This window comes from Gopherus flavomarginatus, chromosome 5 (genome assembly GCF_025201925.1).
Source record: "Gopherus flavomarginatus isolate rGopFla2 chromosome 5, rGopFla2.mat.asm, whole genome shotgun sequence".
Taxonomy (NCBI): Eukaryota; Metazoa; Chordata; order Testudines; family Testudinidae; genus Gopherus; species Gopherus flavomarginatus.
In genome coordinates, this window is record NC_066621.1 from 130,659,191 (window position 1) to 130,684,532 (window position 25,342).

At 44.2% G+C, this 25,342-nt stretch overlaps 1 protein-coding gene and 1 long non-coding RNA gene across 5 annotated transcripts in view; one reads left to right on the forward strand and one right to left on the reverse strand.

Annotated features, from left to right (window-relative positions):
• The window catches only part of ITPK1 (inositol-tetrakisphosphate 1-kinase), a 266,577-nt gene that overhangs the window by 36,465 nt on the left and 204,770 nt on the right, over positions 1–25,342 (reverse strand). For 3 of the 4 annotated variants that reach the window (XR_007774438.1, XM_050953316.1, XM_050953315.1), the window contains 3 exons: positions 8,696–8,794; positions 6,353–6,393; positions 2,847–3,012 (listed from right to left, as the gene is read on the reverse strand). Coding sequence is in view for 3 of the 4 variants with exons in the window: in XM_050953316.1 (XP_050809273.1) it covers positions 2,847–3,012; positions 6,353–6,393; positions 8,696–8,794 (306 nt within the window). In the remaining variant the exon portion in view is untranslated. Of the gene's footprint in view, positions 1–2,846; positions 3,013–6,352; positions 6,394–8,695; positions 8,795–17,754; positions 17,966–25,342 lie in introns of those variants that run through there. The other variant, XM_050953317.1, reaches the window with a different exon arrangement.
• LOC127051274 (uncharacterized) lies at positions 2–23,464 on the forward strand. The gene is made up of 3 exons (XR_007774452.1): positions 2–389; positions 19,667–19,743; positions 20,841–23,464. It is a non-coding gene; the product is annotated as an uncharacterized LOC127051274 (long non-coding RNA).

The following is a 25,342-nucleotide window of genomic DNA, read 5'->3' on the forward strand; positions in this document are numbered from 1 at the left end:
TAAAAGAAAAAGTTATAAATGAATTGATAATTGGATTTGAATTTTAAAAGGATTGGTTTATACTGTATGTAACACTAGGTGGCAGTGAAACCCCAGGGAATCTAATCCAGCTCAATGGCTGATAATATCCTCCACTCCGTCTTGGGGGGCATAGATTAGCATTCATGTTGCACTCCTTGTCAGTATCTAGCCCAAGCTGGGGAAGCTAATGATCCAACCAGTGGACCAATTTTGGTGATGAATCCTGGTCATGTGCCATCTGAGGCACATTGTGCATGTACTAAGATGACTCTGTAATGCAAAGCTTCCTCTTGCACATAGGCACCGGCCCATGGCAGGAAACCTAGCCCAAGACCCACACAACTTCAAGATTTCAGGATGCAGATAAGGTAAATAAAACACGGGTTGTGTATATTATATAGAACTGGTTTCATTTCTGCAGTCAAATAAATCCCACTCATTAAAGAACGTTTTCTGTAAGTTAATGAAATAATTCCTAGGAAATTGTTAGGAATTAAAGTGATCATTCAACTGGAAATGTACAAGATTTCATTTACATGACAGATGAGAAAAGCAGATGATTTCACAGTTGGCACTAGATCCACCCAAGCAAGAGCAGGGGAGGTGTAAATTATACTGCCCTGTACCCAAGGTAGACCCCCATGGCCAGGAGAGCAAAATTCACCCCAGTGAGAAGTAAGCAGGAAGGATCTTTAATCAGAAGATAACACAGCAGCCTGCCGTGGAGGCTGCTCAGGGAATTGTATTACCACATTCTCTGGCCATGCACCCTCCCAGGCCAATTTATCCTCCTACAGGACCCCTCCAAAGGGGTGAGAGGGGTGGTGGTGGGGAGAAATGTTGTGGCAGCTTTCCATTATGATAACTTGTCCTCTTGGGTTTACCAGAGGACACTGCCATGGTATATATAAACCCAGACATGAATCTTGGACAGCATCAAAGCAAACATAATGTTGAATGTGCAGTGGTATCACACACTTGCAGAATGATGTAGGATGAGTTTCTACTAGGCTGCTCCTTCCGCAGACTGGATCACAGCCACAGGCTCACTGCGCATTATTATTGGAAAGATGCAGGAATCATGGGAGGCAAAACCAAAAGAATCTGTGACCTTTGGTAACATGTTAGAGAGCAGTAGCCAAGATCTGAGGCAGGTGGCCAGCCCTAGATTTTTAAGTGATCTGTGGCTTGATTTTCAGAGATGCTCAGCAGCTGCATCTCCCACAGAGATGGGACGCTCAACAGCTCTGAAAACCAGCCAGTGTGTACTGCTGTCCATAACTATGCACGTTCCTGAGAAGCATGGGCAGGTTAGAGCTGGACTTCGGCAAAGTTGGTGGGACATAAATACAAATCTGACTGAGCAAAGGCCAAATATCCCACGCTGGCTTTTTAAATAAAAGGAATGTCAAGATAAGTCCTGAGATATTGTTTCAAAGGGGACTGAACTCCTTCTAGCACTCCACGCCAACCAGAGGAAGGAATGCTAAGGAGCATGAAGAAGGGCAGGAGTAAAGAAGCAGCCCCAGAAGGAAAAGACACCTATTTGTTAAAAATCCTCATGACACGAATGACAAACGTCCCACAAGCTCTCTACTGAGGATGCTGCCAGGCCAGTTTTATTTGTCCTGTTCCAGTGCTAATCACTGAAGGAGGAAGTGCTGCTCAGGAGGCGGAGCCAAGGGGCAGAAATTCAAATATCCTGTCTATGCTTCTACTTCATAAGACTTCACATTTCTGCAACCAGCTACTGTAGACTCTTGAAACAGTCAGACCCGCTTGATCCCTTGCTCATAACATGTCCCTTGCCAGCAGCAGATTTTAGGCCAAGAAATCCAGACTTGGAATCCAGGGATTCATTGAAACCAGTCTGCAAATTTCATTTTTACACGGGATTCAAAATAACATTAAAACTTTAGACTAATAAGCTAATGGCTGCATCTAAGGCACTGTCCTTCATAAAGATGCCTTAAAATTAGCTGATACTTCAGTACATTTCCGTAATGCTAATTTCTCACACCAGCTGATAAACATATCACTATTTCACTCATACTAGGCCCACTATAGATTTTCTGTTTCCAATAATCCACTGAATGTAGTTTCTCAATTCCTCAGGCTTCACAACAGAAAGTTGTTCTTCTTCCAAAAAGGAAATTGCAGCAGGCTCAATTAATACCCTTGAAATGGTCTCTGTTGATTTATAACTGTACCTGTTGATAACTAAAGGTGGACCACTAGCCCAGCAGCTCTACTCTGCTTATCGCCAAAATAGTTACCAACTAGAATCAAATGAAAATGATCAACTGTATTTCCCCTGAGAATGTCAAGAACTGGCCTTTACATGAAAAAACCAAGAGGCTCCTGCATGGGAGAACTCAACTGCTCTTACTTTAAACACAAACAAAAAACGAACACGGTAAAGACAGGGACAGGAAGTCCCAAAATGACGGAATCCAGGAATTTCCCTCTATCTTGCAATTATAACTCAAGAGCAAATGACAAATGAACCTACTGAGTGTTTAGAGAGTTTCTAGTAAAGGAGCTTTCGCCACTTCCACAATGACATAAAACACAGTTTTTAACAGGTAAGATTCCGGTTAATTTCACATAAACATTTACTATAAGAACCCTATTCACATGTATTCCAGAGCAGATGAGTTATCTCCCTTCCTGTTGAAATAACACAGAGGAGGAAATACAGCATGTAAAAAGCAGATGTTTTAATTTTAGCAGCCTATTCAAAAACATTTTTCATTCAGGATCTCTGCTGCCAAGGGCCTCTGAGCTCATGCTAGCAGTTAAGCTGGCGCACACGGGCACTTTACCTGAAATGCCTGCCGAGAAGTTCTTTAAAGATGGTCTTTTTACCACAGTGTAGGATTCCCCGACCACAAACACTTTATACAGCGCAGCATTGTGATTGATGAAGCTCTGAATCACGCAGGGGGGCTGGATGGCCTTCAGGCCTTCCTGGTTGAATATGATTGCCATCTGAAACACAAAATGCAAATAGTTTTCCACAAGGATTTGGGCTTTCATTTATTCACATTTTTCTGTTGTCTGGCTGAAATATGTGATCTGGGAAAAATCTATCCAGGGATAATAACCAAGTGCAAATCCCTTCTCAGCAGCTAGCTTCTCTTTTATTACATTTACTGCTGCAATAAGCCTAAGTCCCTGAGGGTGTTATCAGCATGGCTTTCAGATGCACACATCATCATTTTAAATTAAGATTCTTTTAAACATGTACAATGGCATTTTATCTTTGTTAGTTATGTAACATTCCCAATTTCATTTTTAATTTAAAATCAATAAAACATCTGAGTGACAGAACCTGGAAAATACCCATCAGATTATACAGGGAATCAGAGATATGAAGAAATAGATGCATTAGGTCATCCTGACCCTCTTTGCCAATGAAAGTTGCTCCCTACAGTTCTTTTTTTGGTTTGATCCAGGTTTAAATCTCGCAAGCAACTGGGGTTTCTGCCACTTCACTGAGAGATTCTTTCAGAGTCTAACCGCCCTCTCTGTTAGGCAATGCTCAGCCAACACTTGCCTTGGCTCAGTTTCATCCCATCACCCACAGTGTACAGCCCCCTTAAATGAATGACACAGGGACTGGAAGAAATATGCCACAGAGAAAGTCATTTAGGGGCTCAACGATGAACAGCAGCTGGCTCAAACCTAGCCCATATATGATGGAAGGGATGCTGATGGGTAAAATGAAACACTCTGAAGAGCCAGCAGAATCCACATCACATGATACACAGTTCCACGCTTGGGCACCCTGATTAAGTCACTGGCCAGAAATGCTTATTCACACCTTTAATTAGCTTGAAGACTATGCCCTCTCTTTGAGGGCAAAGACCCAGCTGCAGTGATCCATGATCTTGTCACTTTGAAGAGGGACTACTAGTTTTCCTATTGAGTTCAAATTGGTCCAGAACAATGCCCAGAGAGTTTAAGTGATTAGTCCTAGGTCACAATGGCAGAGTTCAGGACACAGCTTATGAGCCCTGACTCTGAATCCCTCTCAAAGATAGACATTTCTCTCCGTAAACTCTGCCTCTTTTCTTGCTTTCTACAATTAACTGGATCTCAGTAAAGTCAGGCTAACCGGAGGGATTTTACAAATTGCATACCATGGAACACTTTCTATCTCCTCTATGTGTACCTGTCAGTTTGATTTATGTTGTACTCTTAGTTTGCAGAGCTTTTTCTGAATTCATGTTAGCTTTCTAGTTTGTTCTTGTATAATAAGATGATAAATATTTCAACAAAAAGTAATACTTTTAGTCAAATAAGCAATGGGATGACTATATATTTATGACTAAAGGTCTCTAGCTAGCTGCTTATTATTCTGTTCTCTTCTATATCTGGCAGACCATATGAGATCACATAATTTTCTGCATGCATACACCATCAGGAGATTCTCTAACGTTTTCTGAGTGCAAGTCAGTGCATGCAGCCAATGCCTATTTGCAACTGATTTTTTTTTACTCTATCATTATTCTACTAGATGCTATCTATTTGGCAGCACATATCCAATATACACATGTTAATAACCTGTGCAAACCGGCTTCTGTAATTAAGCTGGATGGGGCCTCTAGACACGACCCCAATACTGTACACAGAGGTTAAGCATCTTGCCTAAGGCCACAGAGAGGACAACTGAACTACAGTTACTTGTTTCCAGTCCTGTGCTCAAGTCACTGGACATGCTGCTTTCACATCAGGAGCTTTCAACAAATACAACATTCCATGTTTCTCAAGCAGCCATTCTCCACATGTGGCTATTATAGGACAGACTGCCGTCTGACAGTAAATGAGCCCTAATACCACCCCTGGGGGAACATGGTAACTTCAACAATGGTTCTGCTCCAGACGGACTGAAGTGTCATGCAGGACCTCAGGCATCGCTGAGGTCACCAACCTGTGCAGTAATAATCAGCTCCCATGAAAAGCCACAGAAGTACAACTCTATTCAAGCATCATATCTTGCAGATGTTCAAGCAGAAAACTTAAATAAGTCAGTACTTTTCATAAGAACTGCAAGGAGGGGCCCATCATGGTAACGAAAGTCCATGCTAACTCATTAGGCACTGAAAGCTTTGTGTTACAGAGTTACAGGAGAACCAGAAGCAGGGTCACAGGATTCTGATTTCCAAAAGAACAGTACCTGAAAAACTGAGTGGCCAGCAGCTTTCAGTCAATCCCTTAATTAATTTCCCAAGGGACCTATATGCCTTGTCTTTATCAAAGAGGACGCATGGTCCAACTGAAAAATAAGGATTTCTTTAACAGTGAATATTGGTCACTCCTCATTTTACCAGCAGGTACCCTGTTCCTTTAGATCTGCATTTCACTCCAGGGCCCTTCATTCTCGAAGGTGCTGCAGTAACGCACAGATTTTAGGAGGAGTTGGGAAACTTGGATGTGGCCATAGATAAGTTGTGAATGAAATAACAAAAGAATGAATGAAAGAAAATACTTATTTACAGGGAGTAGGGCCTGGATTCTCACACTGGGATTTGAGGAGGAGGGAGGCAAGAAAGCTAAAGGAGAATAAGCTGAAATAGGGTTTGTCGACCTCTGCTCCCAAGATTCTGGAAAAGGTGGAGGTGCTTCACCTCAGGTTCCCTATATTTATGGCCAGCTAAATACACAGGAGATTCACTTACATCAGGAATAGTCATTTCAGTTGTGGCCACCTCCCTGAAAGGACAGGGAAGGAGATGCTTCTCCCAGCCCAATCCTTTCCACTCTCCCTTCCCACCTCATGAAGAGAACAGAGCATATGTGTGGCTCTGTCCCTATGTGCTTCTCCCTTCTCCTTCCCCCTGCCATGAAGAGGAGTACGAGAGGGCTGCTCCTCCTCACTCATCTTCTCCCCATGCCCATCTCACTGAAGAGAAGAAACTGGGCAGTCCTTCTACCTGGAAACGGAGGATCAAAGGCTCAACATTTCAGAACCAATTCTCACCATCAGCACTACACAACGGAACTGAGAGACGGGGGGTGAGCGGGGAGATCCAATTGGCCTCATCTCCCACCAAAGGGCAGATTGAAGAAGGAAGGCCTCACAAGCCCAGCTCTTGCCTCACTCTGTTGCTAGAGATGGAACTTCTGCTCAAGGGCGATAAGCCCTATTTAAACTGAGCCCAAGTAACCTTACAAAAGGTATCTGAAGTAAGGAAATGTAAGGGGGGAGGGGTAGTAGTTTGGGGGATAACAATCATTCTATTATTGCACAGTAGAGCTCCCAACCAACCCATTAGCAGTCAGGAGGGGATAAAGCTGACTGAAGCCCCAGAAGTCTTTTACTCACCTCATGAGAGTTGGTTCCATGGGCCACTCTGGTTTTACAAACTGTGTAAATGAAGGGGGAAAAAAAAAAAAGGAAGAGAGAGTGAATGAGCAAAACGGGCCACACACAACTCTTTGTACCGCCTGTTCCCAACCCATATAGCAGTTCACAAGGGTAAGACCTCAGTGGTACCAGGTAGACTTGCTAGAGCTCGCCGTCTCAGCTCTATGTGCTGTCCATTGCCATGAAGTTTGGACTGCTCCAGACCCGTGTCTCTTAACTGCTATTCTGGAACTGGAGTGATACGCACTGGGTTAGAGCACACAGGACACAGGAGAAGGAGGCAGCACTGAGCAGGGCTCAGCACAGAAGCTGATCATTCAGGGGGGAAGGTAGCACAAGGCACCAGTTACAAATGCCTGAAATAGTGCCAGTGTTCATAACTCTTGTGATTTCTTTGTGAGTCACTTTATTTCAGCCAGGGCTCAAGTCAGCCTGGCAATCATGTGAACAGCTCCAGTTCTCTTGTGCAAACCCACTCTGCATGGCTGCCTTCCCCACTTGCCTGCTGTTTTCTGGGGAAGAGCAGCCAGCCAGGACTGTGCATAAAGCAGGAAGCGCTCTGTCTCCCTTTCTTCACCAGCCCACTCCATTCTCACACAAGGGAGCAGAAAGTGCTCTTGGCAGTTCACAGCAGCTCCACTCCCTTCTTCCTTGTGTCCAGCTGTGAACAGTGGGTCAGCCTGCTCTCTGCTTCCCCTCTCCACCCCTACAACACCAGGCTTGACTAGGGGGAAGGGGAGGAACTGGCTGCAGTTACCCCCCAGACCTGGAAGAGCAGGGTGAAGAACCCAGGAGCTGCAGGAGCAGCACAGGTTAGGCTAGAAGGGTGGAATTGATGTGATAGGCAGCTGCGAGGGCAGAACTGATGTGGGAGCTCGGGGGGCAGGATTGATTTGAGGGATGGGGTAGAATTAATTGCTGGCCAGGGTGTGGGAGCTCCTACAGAGAGGATTCTCCTTAGTACAATTGAGAGAGTGGACAACACTAAGCATCACCACACATACACACTGGGGATGGGCAGGTGGAGAAAAAATAATAATCAAAAGACAGACAAAAAAATCCACAACATAATCTCTCTCTAAAAAACTCATGGGGTTTTTTTTGGTTTTTTTTGGGGAGGTGGGGTGGGGAGGGGCGGGGGGGGGGAAAGGTCTGACTTCTGGCTGTTGAACCTTGGGATTGGCAAAATTGCAGTTCGAGTGGCTGAGAACCACTGCTGTGCAGTTTGACCACCTCTGTGCTGCAGAACCAGACTGCTGCTAGCCAGTCTATAATGTGAATGACCTGGGGAGTCGAAATCATTCAGTTGGCTATAGGGTGTTGCTTCACAGGATAACTTCATGAGATCAGCATTTCGGTGAGAAGAGGGCAGCCAGGCAATACAACAATTGTTTTACCCCAGTAACTTACAAAGTACTGCAGCTTAAGGGTTTGTCTACAATGGCACTTCATCGGCAAAACTTTTATCGTTCAGGGGTGTTAAAGAACACACACTTCGGAACAACAACATTTTTTACCAACGAAAACTGCCAGTGTGAACAGTGCTTTCTCGGCAGGAGCACTCTCCTGCTGACAAAGCCGCTGCCACTCGTGGGGGGTGGAAGTTTTTTGTTGGCAGGTGAGCTCTCTCGGCCAACAAACAGCAGCTATGCTGCACGCCTTTTAGTGGCACGGCTGTAGTGGCACAGCTGTGTCGCTAAAAGCCTCATAATGTAGCCATAGCCTAATACAGGAGGCTGAGACCCAGAGCAGACACCACTTCTGTTCATTTTACACTGACGGGATCAAATGAGGAAAGGAATAAAAAAAGTCTCAGTGTGGATGTCTGTTATAGTTGAAAAATCAGCTTACTGCAGCTGCCTGAGACTGCAGAACTCAAACCTGCCTTACACAATTTATTATTATTATTTTTAATTTCCTGGCATTTAAAAGGCATATTTTCCATCTGGATTTTGGGGTAGGGGAAAAAATGATTCTCTTGAGCAAAAATAGCGAGCATGGCTGGTAGGAACAATCTCCTGAGGAGGTTCAAGACAACAGTATAAATGTTAGAACTATGAGCATTTCCCAGGAACGTGGTTTTGTTTATTGCAGTGCAGTGTTTGAGGTAGAGAACATCCATCGGAAGCTCTTCAGAAGCTTGTGGGGAGAGACAGTATACATACCAACTGTTCAGTTTAACGGTGCTAATTATAGAAAGGTTCTAGTGTCCCTGATGAAGAAACATGCAGTTCTACATTGGTTACAGTGCTCTTAAAGGACGAAAATTCAGAATATGTGATAAAAAGCCTGTTTACATACTGAATGGGAATGTTAGTCCATTCTTCTCTATGACCTGCAAGGTGTCTTCTCCACAGGCGCTTGTCAGCTCCATAAAGGGTGGTGAACAGATCCTCTCATCTGCAAGACAAAAAGAGGAGTCAAATGGAAATCTGGGGCTTTTTCCTCCCAGTTCATTACCGGCTCTCTCCACAGTAGCTGTTTTCTTTCCTAGTTATTCCACTAAGGGTATGTCTTCACTACCCGCCGTATCGGTGGGTAGCAATCGATTGCTTGGGGATCGATATATCGCGTCTCATCTAGACGCGATATATCGATCCCCGAACGCGCTCATATCGATTCCGTAACTCCACCAACCCGAATGGAATTGCGGAATCGACAGGGGGACTCGCGGACATCGATCCCATGCCGTGAGGATGGTGAGTAATTCGATCTTAAATACTTCGACTTCAGTTACATTATTCATATAGCTGAAGTTGCGTATCTAAGATCGATTTTCCCCCGTAGTGTAGACCAGCCGTAAGAGATTAAAGCAAAGCACTTGTAAGATCATTCACCAAACATGGATTTGGGACTCTGGGATCATTAGAATAGATAAAGGCCTCAATTTACAGACTCTCTTTGAAGGAAACAGAAATGAAAGGACAAAATGTTCACAAGCAGCCACGCAAAATCACTGCTCACTTTTGAAAATGTAGCTGTATATTACTCACCCAAGGACACAGCACAGAATAGAGCCCAAATCTTGCGTCACAATCTATTGTTTTAAGGTAAAATTCTCAAGAGTCTAAGTGACTGCATATCTTCACTCCAGGTGACAAGAACCCACATCAGCCTAGCCAACATATGAGCAGCCACACTGCAAAGCCAGACTTTAGTATGTCAACTTGATTGTATCCTCGCTGCTGCTGTAGGACTTCTGTGGTCATATCCCCTGGTTACTAGCATTGCAGTAAGCCGAGCCTCTCTAGGATTCTTTCCTAGTGAATCGTGTGAGAACTTGTCTGTCCTTCTGGGAACATGGGTGTTGGGTCTAAACTTTTGGTGAACTTTGGGGAGCCAAAACACACCCAGACTGACTGTCTCTGCATAATCCTTCCTGAACCCTTTTGAACAAAGCACTGACCTGCAAACTACTCATGACACCCCCTTTCCCTAGTAGCCATTAGCCTTTATCTCTATGCATTTACTTGTTAACTTGCTTTTCCTGTAAAATCTTGATTAATTATGCATGACCATTATCTTTTGTTAATCACTTTGTTTACTTCTGTGTATAAATATTGATGCTCACCCCTAATAAAGGGGCCACACTTAATCTAAAGCTTTTTAGAGCTAAGGATAGTGTGAGCCCGTTGATCAACGCATTGGTGTCTGGTCTCTGACAGAATTGTGTGCCCCATACCAACTCCGCACGAACTCGGGTGCTGGAGAGGTGAGTGAGGACTTGCTTTATTACCTAACAATTTGGGGGCTCGTCCGGGATTCCTTCTGGTGCGGTACCTCTGTCCAGTGGTCAGACCACTCATATATGAATTGGCAAGGCGCCACAGGAGATTTCTCCCAGCCAATTCAATATTGAGGGGTCGTGTATTGGACAGCAGGGTAAACGCCAGTTGGAGGGCTCCTGTCAGACACCATGGGTCAAGGGACTAGCGTGCCTCTTGAGAGTCCGTTGGGGATTGTAAATAAGTTATGGAACGAAGGGAAACTCCCAGTACAGACAGGAATGTCTAGGAAGAAGTTGTACACACTATGTGTAAGGAATTGGACTGGGTATACCGCGGTATTGGCCGACCCGGAGATGAGGTGGCCTTCGTATGGCTCTTTCGAACAGGCTGCCTTAAGAGGAGTAAAGAGCCAGATCGAAAAAGACCATCCGGGACAGTTATGTTACTGGTTTTGTTGGGACACAGCAGCAGAGCTGTGGAAATCTTTAAAAATTATGGCAGTCAGGTACTCTCCCGAGAGTGAACCCCCTCCAGGTTATTTCAATGAAGGGTGTAGACCACGGCGTGTTTTGACTCGTCAGCTGGTCCCCTCTGCACCTGCCCCTATTCCTCCGCAGGGGGACTCTCTCCATGTAGCAGAGGGGAATCTGCAGAATCCCAGATTGGAATTTCTGCAGAAGGATGAGGAGGAAATGGAGGGGCAAACCTCGGGAGGAGTAGTTACTAGGCTAATGTCCAAACAGATACAGCAGGGTGCATCCCCCCCCCCCCCCGAGGATAGCCCAGAGGATGTCCCCGTCAAATCTCTTGCGAGTAATAAAGTATAGTTAGAGAGATGCCTTTACAGGTGCACCACCAGCTCAGCCCATTCCCCAGGCCTGGATCAACTACGGGAAACAGCAGCAGCCGCAGCAAACTCAGCCTCCTCAATGACGGTACCCCGGGGGCGAAGACAAACAATGTGATGGTCTTATTTCCTTAATGTCTTTAGCCCGGCTCCTTTCTCACTTTCTCCCCTCCCAGCAAAGAGCCTCGTTTAACCCTTTCAGTCCAGGGACTGCCTGTCTCTTTCCTCATTGATACTGGGGCTACTTTCTCTCTTTTAAATCATGCCCCCTCTCCCTGGCTATCCTCTGAGGTTAAAACTGCGACTGGGGTGGAGGGCAACCCACAGTCTCTGGGACTCACTTTGCCTTTGAATGATTATTTATGCTGATAAATGTTTTCCTCACCGTTTTCTTTTTTCCCCAGCTTGTCCGATCCCTTTGATGGGCCGGGATTTACTCTGTAAGCTTGAGGCTACTTTAACCTGCGCTCCTGAAGGGGTAGGATTATTGATGACAGTGTTAGGAGATTCGGCCCCTACTCAGGGTAATTGGGAAACACCCCCCTCTCTCTCCCCTGACCTCACTGACTTGCCTTCAACCCTCTGGGGAATTTCTGACACTGATGTTGGCCTGCTCCTTTCGGCAGAGCCCGTAAGGATTCAGGTGAAGCCTTCCTTAACCCCCCCGTCAGTCCCTCAATACCCCCTGTCGCTGGAAGCCCGGGAGGGCATCCGCCCCATTATCGAGGGATTCATTGCACAAAAGCTAGTCCGCCCTCAGCGCACTCCCTGTAACACCCCTATACTGCCTGTCAAAAAGCCTCCTAAAAAGGACGGAGACCCTGTTCGTTGGCGCTTTGTACAGGATCTACAAGTTGTTAATCAGTATGTGGTCCCTCTTCATGCAGTAGTTCCTGACCCAGCTACTATCATCAGCCAAATCCCCTGGGATGCTGAGTGGTTCACTGTTATTGACTTAAAATCAGCTTTTTTCATCATTCCTGTGCACCCAGACTCTCAGTATCTCTTTGGTTTCACCTGGGAGGGACAAAGTTATGTCTGGCAACGACTTCCTCAAGGCTACAGAGACAGCCCCACGATTTTCAGCCAGTGCCTCCGCCACGACTTGGAAGGTTTCACCAGTCCGCAGGGATCCACATTGGTCCTATACGTAGATGACATCCTATTAGGTAATCGCGAAGAAGCTGCCCTCCGCATCGATGGTAAGGCACTTTTATTATACCTACACACCAGAGGCCACAAGGTAGACCCTAAAAAGATTCAGTGGGTCTCACAAAAGGTCCGATATCTGGGCTTCCTGTTAACCCCAGAGGGAAGACAGATGGACCCAGCCCGCATAAAGACTATTCAAAACTGCCCTCTACCGAACACCAAGAAACAACTTCGAGTTTTCTTAGGATTAATTGGCTTCTGTCGCCCCTGGTTGCCGTCCTGCGGGGAGTTAAGCAAACCGCTCCACCGACTCACTGCTAACCTTGCTCCTGACCCTTTGCAGTGGTCCCCGGACACTATTCAAGCCTTTCAGTTACTCAAGGACAGTGTGGCCTCCTCCATGTCTCTCCGCCCCCCCAATTACAGCAAACCCTTTCACCTTTTTGTCCACGAGAGGGGCGGAATTGCTAGTGGTGTCCTTACCCAGCTGAGCGGGCCCCACCATTTCCCGCTTGCTTTTTACTCTCAGCAAATCGACCCTGTCGCTCAGGGAACCCCATCCTGCACCCGGACTCTGGCAGCAGCTGCCCTGCTGATCACAAAGGCAAAGAGCCTAACCCTGGGTCATTTTACCACGGTTTGGACCTCTCATGCCTTGTCAGCCCTTCTGCGTAGGGGCACAACCCAAGTCTTTTCGGCCCATCGTCAGCAACAGCTAGAGGCCGAACTCTTAGAAGACACTAACCTAATTTTTGAAAGGTGTGGACCCCTTAATCCAGCTACCTTGCTTCCTGACCTGCCAGTCCTCCAGGATCAGCACGACTGTGTGGAAGTAGTTTACAGCATCTTACAGATAAGAGACAACCTGTTTGACGTGCCACTGGACAACCCCGATTGCATCCTCTTCTCGGACGGAAGCTCCTTCTATGTTGATGGCAAGCGTTTCACTGGTTATGCTGTCACCTCTGAATGGGACATTCAAGAGGCCGCCTCACTGCCAGGCAACTGGGGAGCCCAAGCCGCTGAACTCTATGCCCTGGCCCGAGCTTGCCAGTTGGCCGCTGGTAAGACCGTTACCATTTTTACTGATAGCAAATATGCTTTTGGAGTTGTGCATTGTCATATCCACCTCTGGAAGTTTCGAGGTTTCCAGACAGCTGCCGGTAAACCCATTCAGCACCTCCCCCTCATCCACAAGCTTTTGGACGCCCTCCAAAAACCCTCTGTCCTGGCTGTAGTTCACTGCCGGGCCCATACTAAAGATAGTAGCCCCGTTACCCGTGGGAATGCCCTGGCTGACGCCTCCGCTAAGAAGGCTGCCACCTTACCTTTAGCCATGCCCACATTGGCTATTGCAGCCTCCTCCTTTACTCCACCGCACCCCGTACCAGTACCCGCTGCTGAACTACAATCGTGGGAGAGCCTCGGGGCCACTCTGGTCAAAGGGACCTGGCTTATGCCAGATGGCCGAGCCTGCCTCCCTCGCTCCACATACCCCGTGGCAGTTCGCTGGCACCATGATAAAGGGGGTCACTACGGCACGCACGCCCTCGTGAACACCATCGCTCGCTTTTGGTATGCTCCAGGCATTCAACCCTATTGCCTATCAATAGTGAAAGCATGCAGCACATGTCAGCGTAATGGACCTGCTCCACCTCTTAACAAAATTAAGGGTGGAAAACCTCCGCCTGCTGCTCCATTTCAACATCTTCAAATTGACTTTGCAGATATGCCAAAGGCTTTTGGGAAAAAGCACCTCCTTGTTTTGGTTTGCCCTCTGACTTCCTGGGTCGAAGCTTTTCCTACTGCTAATTGTACTGCTGCCACAGTGGCGAAGATTCTCCTTAGAGACATTGTACCCCGTTTTGGCATCCCTCTTGTGCTCGACTCAGATCGCGGACCTCACTTTACTGGTCATGTCCTTGGCCGTTTAAAACAAGGACTGGGCATTTCACACTCCTTTCATACACCCTACCACCCCCAGTCTAGCGGGAAAGTTAAGCATATAAATAGGGAACTTAAGTTTACATTGGCTAAATACTGTCAGGAAACAGGATTAAAGTGGCCTCAGGTACTTCCCTTGGTCCTGTTTCACCTTCGTACTCGCCCAACCCGCGCATTGGGATTATCCCCCTTTGAACTGCTCTATGGACACCCCCCTTTCAAAGGCGGGGCGCTACCACGTGCTGATGTTTCACTATTGGGAGGGGATCATTTAACCGTGTGTCAGTTTCTCTCCCTACAGGCTCGCCTCCGTACCCTTTGGAAAGCCTCGCAGTTTTCCCAGACCGTGCCGCTGGAGGAACAGATCCACCCGTTCCAACCAGGGGACTTCGTCTGGGCCAAACAGTTCGTTCGTGACGACACCCTCCAGCCAAGGTTTACTGGACCCCACCAGGTTCTTTTAACAACCCAGACTGCAGTGTTCCTGGAAGGACGCAAATCTTGGATCCACCACTCCCATGTCAAGCCAGCCGTAGTGGACCACAGTGACGGACCAGCAGCTCTTGTCACCACTGAGGACACTGCCTTCGACCAGTGGACCAGCTTACCTCTCTCAGACATTAGACTTAAATTGACTCGAAAAAAATGAGAGGACCCTTTATTCTGACAACTGTATGTTTTTTTTAATGCTTTTTTAGTTTATTTTCTGCTTATGAAGAATGCTGTGTTTTTGTAAATGACACCTACTCTAACACTTTTCAACGCACCAAACACCTAAGGGAAATGGCTAAAAACTACTCCTCTGGCCAGCCACCTTATGATTGGTGGGGAGCCTTATGAAATTGGCTGCCCGGATTTGGGTGGGTTAAAAAAACTCTTGGTGGGTGTTGTTGGGGCCATAGTAGTCCTTATAATACTGTGTTGCTGTATTCAGTGTGTCCCCTCCCTCATAAACTCATGTAAGTCAGTTTATTCTTTTCCCACTTCAGCTAAAAGCCTTACTCTCTTCAATTTGGCCCAGGCTAAAATTGCCAAGCGGCCCTTGAGATCTTAAAATAGGGTGTAGCTTTTTGATTAATAGTTATCTCAAAGCTACAAATGGAGGAATGTTGGGTCTAAACTTTTGGTGAACTTTGGGGAGCCAAAACACACCCAGACTGACTGTCTCTGCATAATCCTTCCTGAACCCTTTTGAACAAAGCACTGACCTGCAAACTACTCATGACACCCCCTTTCCCTAGTAGCCATTAGCCTTTATCTCTATGCATTTACTTGTTAACTTGCTTTTCCTGTAAAATCTTGATTAATTATGCATGACCATTATCTTTTGTTAATTACTTTGTTTACTTCTGTGTATAAATATTGATGCTCACCCCTAATAAAGGGGCCACACTTAATCTAAAGCTTTTTAGAGCTAAGGATAGTGTGAGCCCGTTGATCAACGCATTGGTGTCTGGTCTCTGACAGAATTGTGTGCCCCATACCAACTCCGCACGAACTCGGGTGCTGGAGAGGTGAGTGAGGACTTGCTTTATTACCTAACATGGGGATGGGAGTTCGGGTAGTGAGGGTTCTTGGAAGGCAAGGACTCGTAGTGGCAGACTTGATTAGCCTGCATCCACACTGCAACGTGGCGGGTTACCAGCCCATGGGTAAGCAGCACACAGGCTTTAGCCTACAGCCCCAGATGAGACAGCTAGCCTGGGCTGAAAGCATAGTGACCATGTTTTCAAAAGGCAAAAGTGAGACACCTGCAGGAGCCTCGCTGCCTCCAAGGCCCGCCCCTGTTCCTCCTCTTCCCACTGAACCTGGGTGGCTCTTTCTACTGCTCAGGTCCAGATTCTGGCCTGGTGGCAGTGCCTCAGTGGGAGGGGATGAACAGGGTTCGAGCCTTGTGGGGGTGGGGGCGCTAAGGTCCACCTCAGCCCTCCTCTCACCACTGGCAAGAGGCTGGCACAGCCTCCGAGCTGTGAGCAAGCACTGAGCAGTGCTGCAGGGAATCCAGGATAAAATATGTCCCAGAATCATTCAGCCTGGGATCAGGACTTGAACTCTGCATTTCAGGGCTGTTCTACCCAATTCATATCACCCTACTTGAAAGGGACACCACACTCAGGTAACAGAGCTGAGTGTGTGGATAGGAGCTAGGGACAATATGGAAGTAAGAGCCTGGGTTAAGTCTGCAGTGAAGATCGACCCTTTGAATTAAAGGTTTTGTGTGTGGCTAGAAGTTGATCTGGGGCAACACTCAAATTATAACTTGTTAACTTTGCATTAAAGACAAACCCGAAGTTAAGTACTGCTAATTAGGAGTGTTAAAAAACAAAAACAAACCACAACCAAACAAAAAGTGACAATAAAGAGTAGAGATCAACAGCAATAATGAAGGCTTCACTTGCCTCTAAATATCAGCTGGAGACCAACACAGGAGGAGGAGGAGAAAGATAATTGTTACCAGTTCGTCTCTCAGAAATAATTTACATTTTTGGATCAACCAGAAATTTGGCTTGGCAGTAAGTGAAACTAACATGTAATCATTACTATTTATCTTTGTTATTGTGATAGCTCAGAGCTTTGTTGAGCTCTTGGTCATAGGCCCTGTACAAACAGAATAAAAGGACATTTTCTGTCCTCAAGAATGTATAGTCTAAAAGATGAGCATGGTAATTCTTAGTATTTACATGTTGCTTTACATCTGGAAATTTCTTTACAAACATTGACTAAATTAATCCTCCTACTCCTTTGAGGATAGGTATAACATTACCATCAGCTTACAAATGGGAAAAATTAAGCATTAAAGCCGACAGAGAGAGTGGGCATTGGAGCTGGGATTATACTTCAGGAGTTCCTGGTTTATAGTTCTCACCATTAAACCATGCTGTTATCATAAAAAGTTTTCGCCTGCAAAAATCAAGGGTCTATTTTCATGTAGCCTGTATAAGAAGATTGATGTTTTGAGGTCAATTTCTAAAAGTCATAACAAAACTTCCCACACTTCAAAGCTTTCAGCTCATTGCTATGAAAACAGAAAACAGCATCCAAAAGTGACAGGTACTGTAATATTTACAAGTTTCTGCCAGAGCAAAGTTTCTTAACTTGGATTAATTTGGGGAATCAGATTTAGTTTATGGACACATGGGAACAACTTTGTCTTCGGCAGTTTTCCCACCCATATGCTTGAAGCTCACAAATAACTCTTGCCTTCAGTGAGTATATTCAAAAGGACATAGGATTCTATCGCACTTCCTTCCATTTATTTCCCATGCTAATTAACAATTGATACTGGTACACTGCAGTGTTCTTGCCAGTTACATGACATGTGGGGAGGGGGCAAGAGAGAAGTCCTTATAATTTCTTTGACTTCAGTGTTTAAAAGAACCGGCTGGATCAACACAGAATGAAAGAGGAAATGAAAACTGTTGGAACTTCAGAGTGGTCCTGATGCTTCTAAGTTGCTGACTTGGATGACAGTAAACCTCCAACCCTACCCACACCACCATCAAGGGCAGGATTCTTGCCTGCTGAATTCATTGAAGCAGACCTATAACTCAGTGGGAAAGCACTTTCCCCCACAAGCTTACGATCCTAGCCTGGCCTAAAGCACAGAAACCTGCTTCTCAGAATTAACTGCACACATTGCAGATTCTAAAAGTGCTTCTTCTCTTCCCAAAAACACAGCTGCTAGTCACCAATTACTGTTCTTTCTGGGGCTGCACAAATGCGCCGCACCTTTCTGATGAATGCATCCTGCTTTCTCCACTTGGCCTCTGTTATCAGAGGGAAAGCAGGCTCCACACAGCTGCTCAGCATCAGAACCCATGTGAGACAGTATGCAAATTGAGTGTTTGATGGCTGATCTCGATCCTGGTTCTCACCAGCTTGAAACTGAGAGACCCAGTTATGTCATATAACCCAAACCCTGTGTAAACAAGCATCCCAAGGTGGATTTAACCCATTGTGACAATGCATTCCAGAATCAGGCATTATTGGATGCTGTCACTGTTTCTCAGTCAAAAAATGGTTTCTGGTTGCCATAGGAAACCACCATCAAGGGGGACAACAATGGCCATAACAAGAACTGGTCTAGAGATTAGAGCAGAGGAATGAAAGTCAGGAATCCTGTGTTCTATTCCTGGCCCTGCCACGGAGTCACTCTGTGACAATGGGGCCTTATTTGCTCCTATCTGTAAACAAGGGGATAATGTTTATTTGCATTACTCACAGAGGTCTACTGAGGACTAAGTAATTATGTTTTTAAAGTGCTTTGAAATCTTTTAATAGACGATGCCACCTCCCCAGTACACACACCTACCTCACCTCTTCCAGAGCAGCGTTAGTTCTGTATGTCTAATAGAAGTAAAAAGTAGTTATGTTATACTTATTTTTGTCAGGAAAGGAGTAGATATAACTCAGTACACACAGATAACAGGAGATGGTGCCACTTTTACACAGTCACTTTTCATTAGAGCTTCACTTTAAAATTTGATTGCCAAAGAATGTTTTTCAATGGCAGATCTGGGGAGGATTCCATGTTCACCCTTTCCCAGTGGGTAAATTCAAGTGATTTTTCTGAATGCCAGCCCTGAGTACTCAGCTTGGGATTTTAAAGTCAAAGTGGGATCCTTCTGCCTCCGATCATGCATAAAGATTCAATTATCAGAACTATGGCTGGTCAGGAAATGATAAGTATTTGCTGCACATTTAAAAAAAAAATCAAAATTTTCCATTTTTTCTCCAACAAAAACCATTTGTTTTGGTGGTTTTCAAAAGCCAAACAATTTTCAGCTTTATATTTTCATCTGCACACTGAAAATTTTAAAAGAAATGAAAATGTTTATGGAAAAAAAGGATATTTTTCATCAAAAGAAATATTGCAAGGAAAAATGTCAACCAGCTCTGATCAGACTATAAGGAAGAGCATTGGTCATCCAACAGAAATACTGATGGTTTTGAAGGACAGTATAATTTTTTGTCCTCTGCTACTGAACAAATGGCAGGGTCCCAGAGCTCAGGCTCCAGCCCAAGCATGGAAGTCTACACAGCAATGAAACAGCCCCGCAGCCCAAGCCCTGAGAGCCCAAGTCGGCTGGCACAGCCCAGCCCTGGGTGTCTAGTTGTTGTGTAGACATATGTCCCATTTCCCAGCTCCATCCATGCACGTCACCATGGTTTATGGATGACTTACAATAACTGAAGCAAGAGGGAGCAGAGCTGTTAAATAAGGAGCGAGCATTTCTAAATGTTCATTTTTCTTACTACAAAACTAAACAATATTTACTGGCTTCAATATCTACAGAATAGTGTTAAGCACTAACCACTGACTGCTGGGGAACTACAATCTAGCATTCTTTTCTCCTGGAAATCCTCAGGGCTAATTTATTTATAATAATGATCAAAGAAAAAGGTAATTAATTCAATCCCTGATAAACATAATTGTTAACAATATCTTTCCCTAGCATTTACGAAAGCAAGGATATCAGTGAAGAGATCTCTTTAAAAATCTAAGGAATGCCATGATGCAAGAGACTCATTAAGTTCTTAAGCCTTATTTTTACTCACTCTGAACTGGACATTACAGAAGGTTCTTTTGTTTGTTTTTAGTACAATGGCAGCCTATGGCAGAGACCTGAATTTGGAAACACAGCCAGGATACCACCTGGCCAGATCAGAGACCCCAGGTGTGTATATGTCAACTTAAAACAAACAAAGAAAAACAAAGCAAGAAAAAGAATACTATTGTGGATCAAACCTGAGAGGCTCACCTGCACTATATCTAAAGGAGGAGATGGATAGTCTTGCATCCAATCCAGTGCTGGAAATAGTTTTAGAATTTTTGTCGTTGCTATTCGAAACAGCACCACCATTAAATCAGAGCTGAAATGTCAATGTGTCTTCTTGTTCTCTCCCCACTTTGTCCTTATTTTTCATTTCATGTCTTGATATGTCTTCTGCAGCGTCTGCTTTCGCTCAGACTATATTTTCTCTACCCACCCCCCTTCCTTTTTCTCTTCAAGACTCTGCTCTGACAGTGCTGCTTCCCTCTCCCATCCCATTTTTTTTATTTTGTTCTCTCTCTCCCTCGTCCCCCTCCTTCTTTCCCTTCTCTGTCCCAGTTTCTTTTCATCCTTATTTCTTTTCCTTCCACTGCTTTACCCAAGGGATTCTCAACCTGCGGTCCATGTGACAGCACATAGCTTCGGTACACGTGACATCGTCAGGGCCATGCAGGTAGTATATATATTGTGTGGATGCAACCCACATAACACACAGAGAGCTGCATAAGCGGCCCACAATGGTAAATAGATTGAGAACCACTGCTTGACCCCACCCTTCCCACTTTGGATGCAGGCCAGACTCAAGATTATGCTCACCCAAATGTAGGTGATAAGTGTGTTTGCAAAAGCAGGTGGCATATACGAACAGGCACTAAGTGACGATGTAGCACTCTATGGCACTGCTGCACCTGGAATCTGACATTCAGTTCTGGGCATCACTTTCTCAGGAAGATAGAAAAATTGGAGGTAGTTCGCGCAGAAGCCAAAAAATGATCAGGGAGCTGGAGAAACTGACCTATGAAGAAAGAGTAAAAGAATAACTTGGCCAAGCAACAAATAAGAGGAGTGGAGGGGAGATAGAGAACCGGAGGGGTATAAACACCAAGAAGGGAATTACTCTGGGTGACATGCAAGGATCCTGCTACAAGCAATGAAATGCAATTAATAAAAAAGAAAAATTCAGATTGAATATTGATCTGGAAATTTTTTTTTTCTGGCAGTGAGATGTGGTGGAAGTCTCAAGGCTTGGAACTATAAAAATTACACTGGACAAAGCACCAGATGATATATTGTAGAGGACAGGGTTGGCAGAGAGAAGGTAATAGATGAACTAATAAGTCATTTCCCTCTCTAATTTCTATGATCCTTAAGATTTGTGAAGCAAAGTATCAACACGTGAAAAAAAAAATTCAGCAGAATCCAAATATTGTAGACGTAAGATGATGGCAATGTGGATACAGACACACACTTTTCCAGAGAAGAATTCTGCTCTGAAGTTCTCACTACCCATTCTCTCCATTTGTGTGGAGCAACTATTTCTGGAAGCAACATGAGTCTCGCCCATCAATCACGTCTAGAAAAGTCAAGCTAGGATGAGAACAATTAACATCTCTTGGGCCATGGCTGTAGAGCCTTCTGAAGCTTTCAGCAAAGTATCTTTTAACAGAGAAGAACAGCTTTCTACCAGGGGGAGCCTCCAGCAAAAACACTGAAAGCTTCATCATGGCCATACAAGGTGCAACCAAGTGGCTTTATGTATCCCAATCCAAGTACAAAAAAGGATTAGTTCTCCTTCTAAAGCCCAGGGATTTCCTATCAAGGTACTGCAAAGCCTGTGACTGGAAATAACACACTGGGACACCACCACCACTAATGCTCAGGACTCCAGCATCCAGATCCACAGTCACAACAGCTTCCCTTAAATCTTCACTGCCGAGTGATTAAAGAACAGAATAGAGAACCAGGAGACCTGTGTTCTAGTCCCAGCAACACTACTGCTTCACTGTGCAACTGGCTAAATAACTTCATTTAGCTGTGCCTCAGATTTCCCATCTGTACAATGAGGAGAATACTAACCTCACATGAGTGTTGTGAAACTTAACTAGAAAGGGCTCCTGAAACTCTGAGCTACTTAGATCAAAGGCACTATGGAAATGCAAATCATTACTAAGGTTATTATAGCAAATGAACACACTGCCCAGTGTTAATCTGTGAATTTTAGCTGCCAAAAACTAATCCCTACAGATCCATCAGAAAGACTAAATCTATAACACAACTCTGAGAGCCAAACTGTTTATTTACAGAATCCACCTTTCTGAAAGAGCTAGGTGCTGCTTATTTACGATCTTTTCTTCTAGTTAGTTATCAAGATGGCAACAGCTTCCCTGTGAGACTCTACATTTGGCTGTAGAAGCTGTGAGGACTGCTTTGAAGAAATAGAGTGGGTTACTTCTGTATGATAAAATACACACAATATACAATGAAGAGAACGCTCCTGAAGTCTTGGCCTTCTTTGTAAACAATCATTACAATAAATAGGCAATTTCCATAACTCAGTACCACTGGTTCAGTTTATCCACTCTCAAAGGCTCCCAAAGCAAAAGTAACAATCACAAGAGATTTGTTAGAAGGAACAACAGTTCTGAATCCTCAATCTTTACCAGAGAAAAGCCCTTCTTTAAATTGACAGAATACTTGGCCCTGTGTCTTCAGTAAACTTAAACCTGGAGTTTTCCAGTAAGCTGCATTTCATTATCACTTTCACAGACTGACACAACTGTACTCCACTCCCACAGGACTATGAAGGACATGCAGCTATTGATCTAGTCAGTGCCACATGTCATTGTCCTAATGCACCACATGGAGGAAACATGAACTTCAACAAACTCTTCCCCCTCCCCTGACGTTCACTTTCAACTGTGAAAAAAAAATCTAGCAGATTTCCTTTATTAGTAGCCAGTTCACTTTTAGGTTGAGGGTTTCTCATTTTAAACCACCAAGGGTATGTCTACATGGCAATTAAATACTTGTGGCTGGCTCGTCCCAGGGGCAGTTGGGCTTGGGCTGTGAAATTGCGGTGCACATGTTCAGGCTGGGTGGGATACTGGGCTCTAGAATTCTCCTCTTCCCAGGCTCTCAGAGCTTGGGCTCCCGCCCGAGACAGAACACCTAAACTGCAATTTAACAGCCCTGTAGCCTGAGCCCAACAGCAGGTGTTTAATTACAGTGTAGACATAGGCTATATGGTAGTCTCTTCATCATTCAGAATACCTGGAATTATTATATAATTACTATAGTGACAGCCATAGTTAAATTTGAAAACCAGCTTTCATCAGAACACCCCCTTTTGCAGTTGCTCACAGCTTTCTCAAATGGAATTTTTATGTAAATTTTTTTGAATACTAAGAAAGGGAGAAATCACTTCAACAAACAGTCAAAGTAAAACTCAAAATTAAGATATCAAAATCAGTAAAACAGACAGGAGGAAGGAGAAGAAAATCTTAATATTGTGTAGAGCTTTGATACGGCAACTAATAAACATGTTACACATCTAAATGCAAGAAAAACTAGAAGTTTGGATCTCAACATGATATGTAAGATGTCAATTGACACTATCAACTAAAAAGACAGAAGGAGAAGATGAAAAGCATCAACCATAATATGTAGTCAATATCACAAAGAAGAAAGATGGGTGGCAGGTCTTGTTAATGTAGCTTTAAGGCCTTCCATAGGTCCTTTTATAATTGTGTATTTCTGTATAATAGGAATTTTATCTCAAGTTGCAAAACAAGTTTTATAAGATTTCTGCTATAAAAATGGACCTGATAATAAATACAAATTTAAAAGTCACACCTAAGCCAAGAGGCTGAAAAATCTATTCAGCCATTTTTGAGCAGTGTTAAAAAATACTCCGAAAATCTCATATTTGTTCCATAAATTCCACTTAGTATTTCTATGCATGCACAACTCAACATTAGCAGAACAGATTTTATTCAAACATACCTTGGTTTGTAATAGTACTGAGGCTTAAAAATCAAGTCAAGTCTTAAGATCGGTATGGTTGGCACCTTACTGAAAGGCTACGTAAGAAATTCCAGATTATATTATAAATACATTATTAATTAATACAATGAATTAAGGAGGATATTGGCTGAATTCATTCTATGATGCAACTCCACTGAAGGAAAGAGAGTTACACTAAGGCTGAATTTGGTGCCATAATTCAAAGACACTAGAGGACAAAGTTATACTTAGCTTTGTGGGTTGGATTCCCCAACTTTCGAACTATTACTGCTACAATTTTGCATGGAGTATCTACATGTAACTGAAAACCCACATTAGCATGAGTCTCTACCTATAATTAATGGGCATTATTTGGATCCTCTGAATAATAGTGGGAAAGCTAAAACCCATACCTGAAAGTAAAGACAACAGGATTATAAACTCATAATAATATATAAACCTACTATAACTATCACAGTTCAGGGCTGTCAAAAATGGTTTTAGAACACGGCAAATTCAAGTTAAACTTGGGGGCTGGAGTAGGAGACACTTAAGGGAAAACAGAGGTGGCAAGAAAGGAAAGTCAGCACTACCACCCCTTCGTACAACTTTCCCTGTCATCATTGCCCACTGACTTCTCCAATACTGAAGATAAAACTCTCTCAAAAAACTGTGGTCTAAAGGATCCTGCCAACAAATCCATAAAAATGTTTATCCCACTCTGCAACCCACAATGCCCAAATAGCTCTTTTTTAGGGCATTTCCCAGTTACAGAGCAGAAATATAGGGTTTCTACTCTTGAACATCTTGTTGCAGGCAACTTCCTCCACCCCCTTCTCCTGCACGGTTAAAATGATTAGATTCCAAGATGTCAAATGTTTCATGCAAATCTGTTTTGGAATTTTGCTCCTGATTAAAAACGAGCATGTCTATCTCACATATAAACACTCCTGTTTAAAACAGATAAAAGTTCTGCAAACAAACTTTCTGCTTACTCACTGTGATTCAGCTTCACGAGCTTTGGAATTGGACCAGTACTGCCATAGACATGTCTGGAATTAAGATATGCCATGGGCTGAACACACATTGGTCACTAGAACCTGATAGAGCAAGCCCACAGAAACATAAAAGGTGAGAAGTGATCTGACTCATTCTGGAGACAGATCACAGGAAATGCTGAGAGAAGCATTAGTGTCAGACATCGGGCAGACTTATTTTTCCAACGATGAAAGAGAACAGAATGGCAACACACCACCTCACACATGTGAAAGAGAGCAGAATGATGGTGGGTTTTAGAGTTAAAAAAAAAAGTTATATTAAAGTGGAAGCTTCAAAATATCTCGGTATTTTCGGGGTAAGTTTACATTTTTCTGATGATCCCCCAAATCAGCTCTGATTATTAGGCAAATACAAGGGATTTTGGTCACATGACCAAAATGCTGAAAACTCTATGCCATCTTTCTCAATTGTTTTTTACAAGTCTTATGGTGGCATAGGGTTGCCAGGTGTCCAGTTTTTGACTGGAATGCTCGGTCAAAAAGGGACCCTGACAGCTCTGGTCAGCACTTCTGACCAGGCCATTAAAATTGGAAAAAGTCCAGTGGAGGGCAACAAAAATGATTAGGGGGCTGGAGCACATGACTTATGAGGAGAGGCTGAGAGAACTGGGATTGTTTAGTCTGCAGAAGAGAAGAATGAGGTGGGATTTGATAGCTGCTTC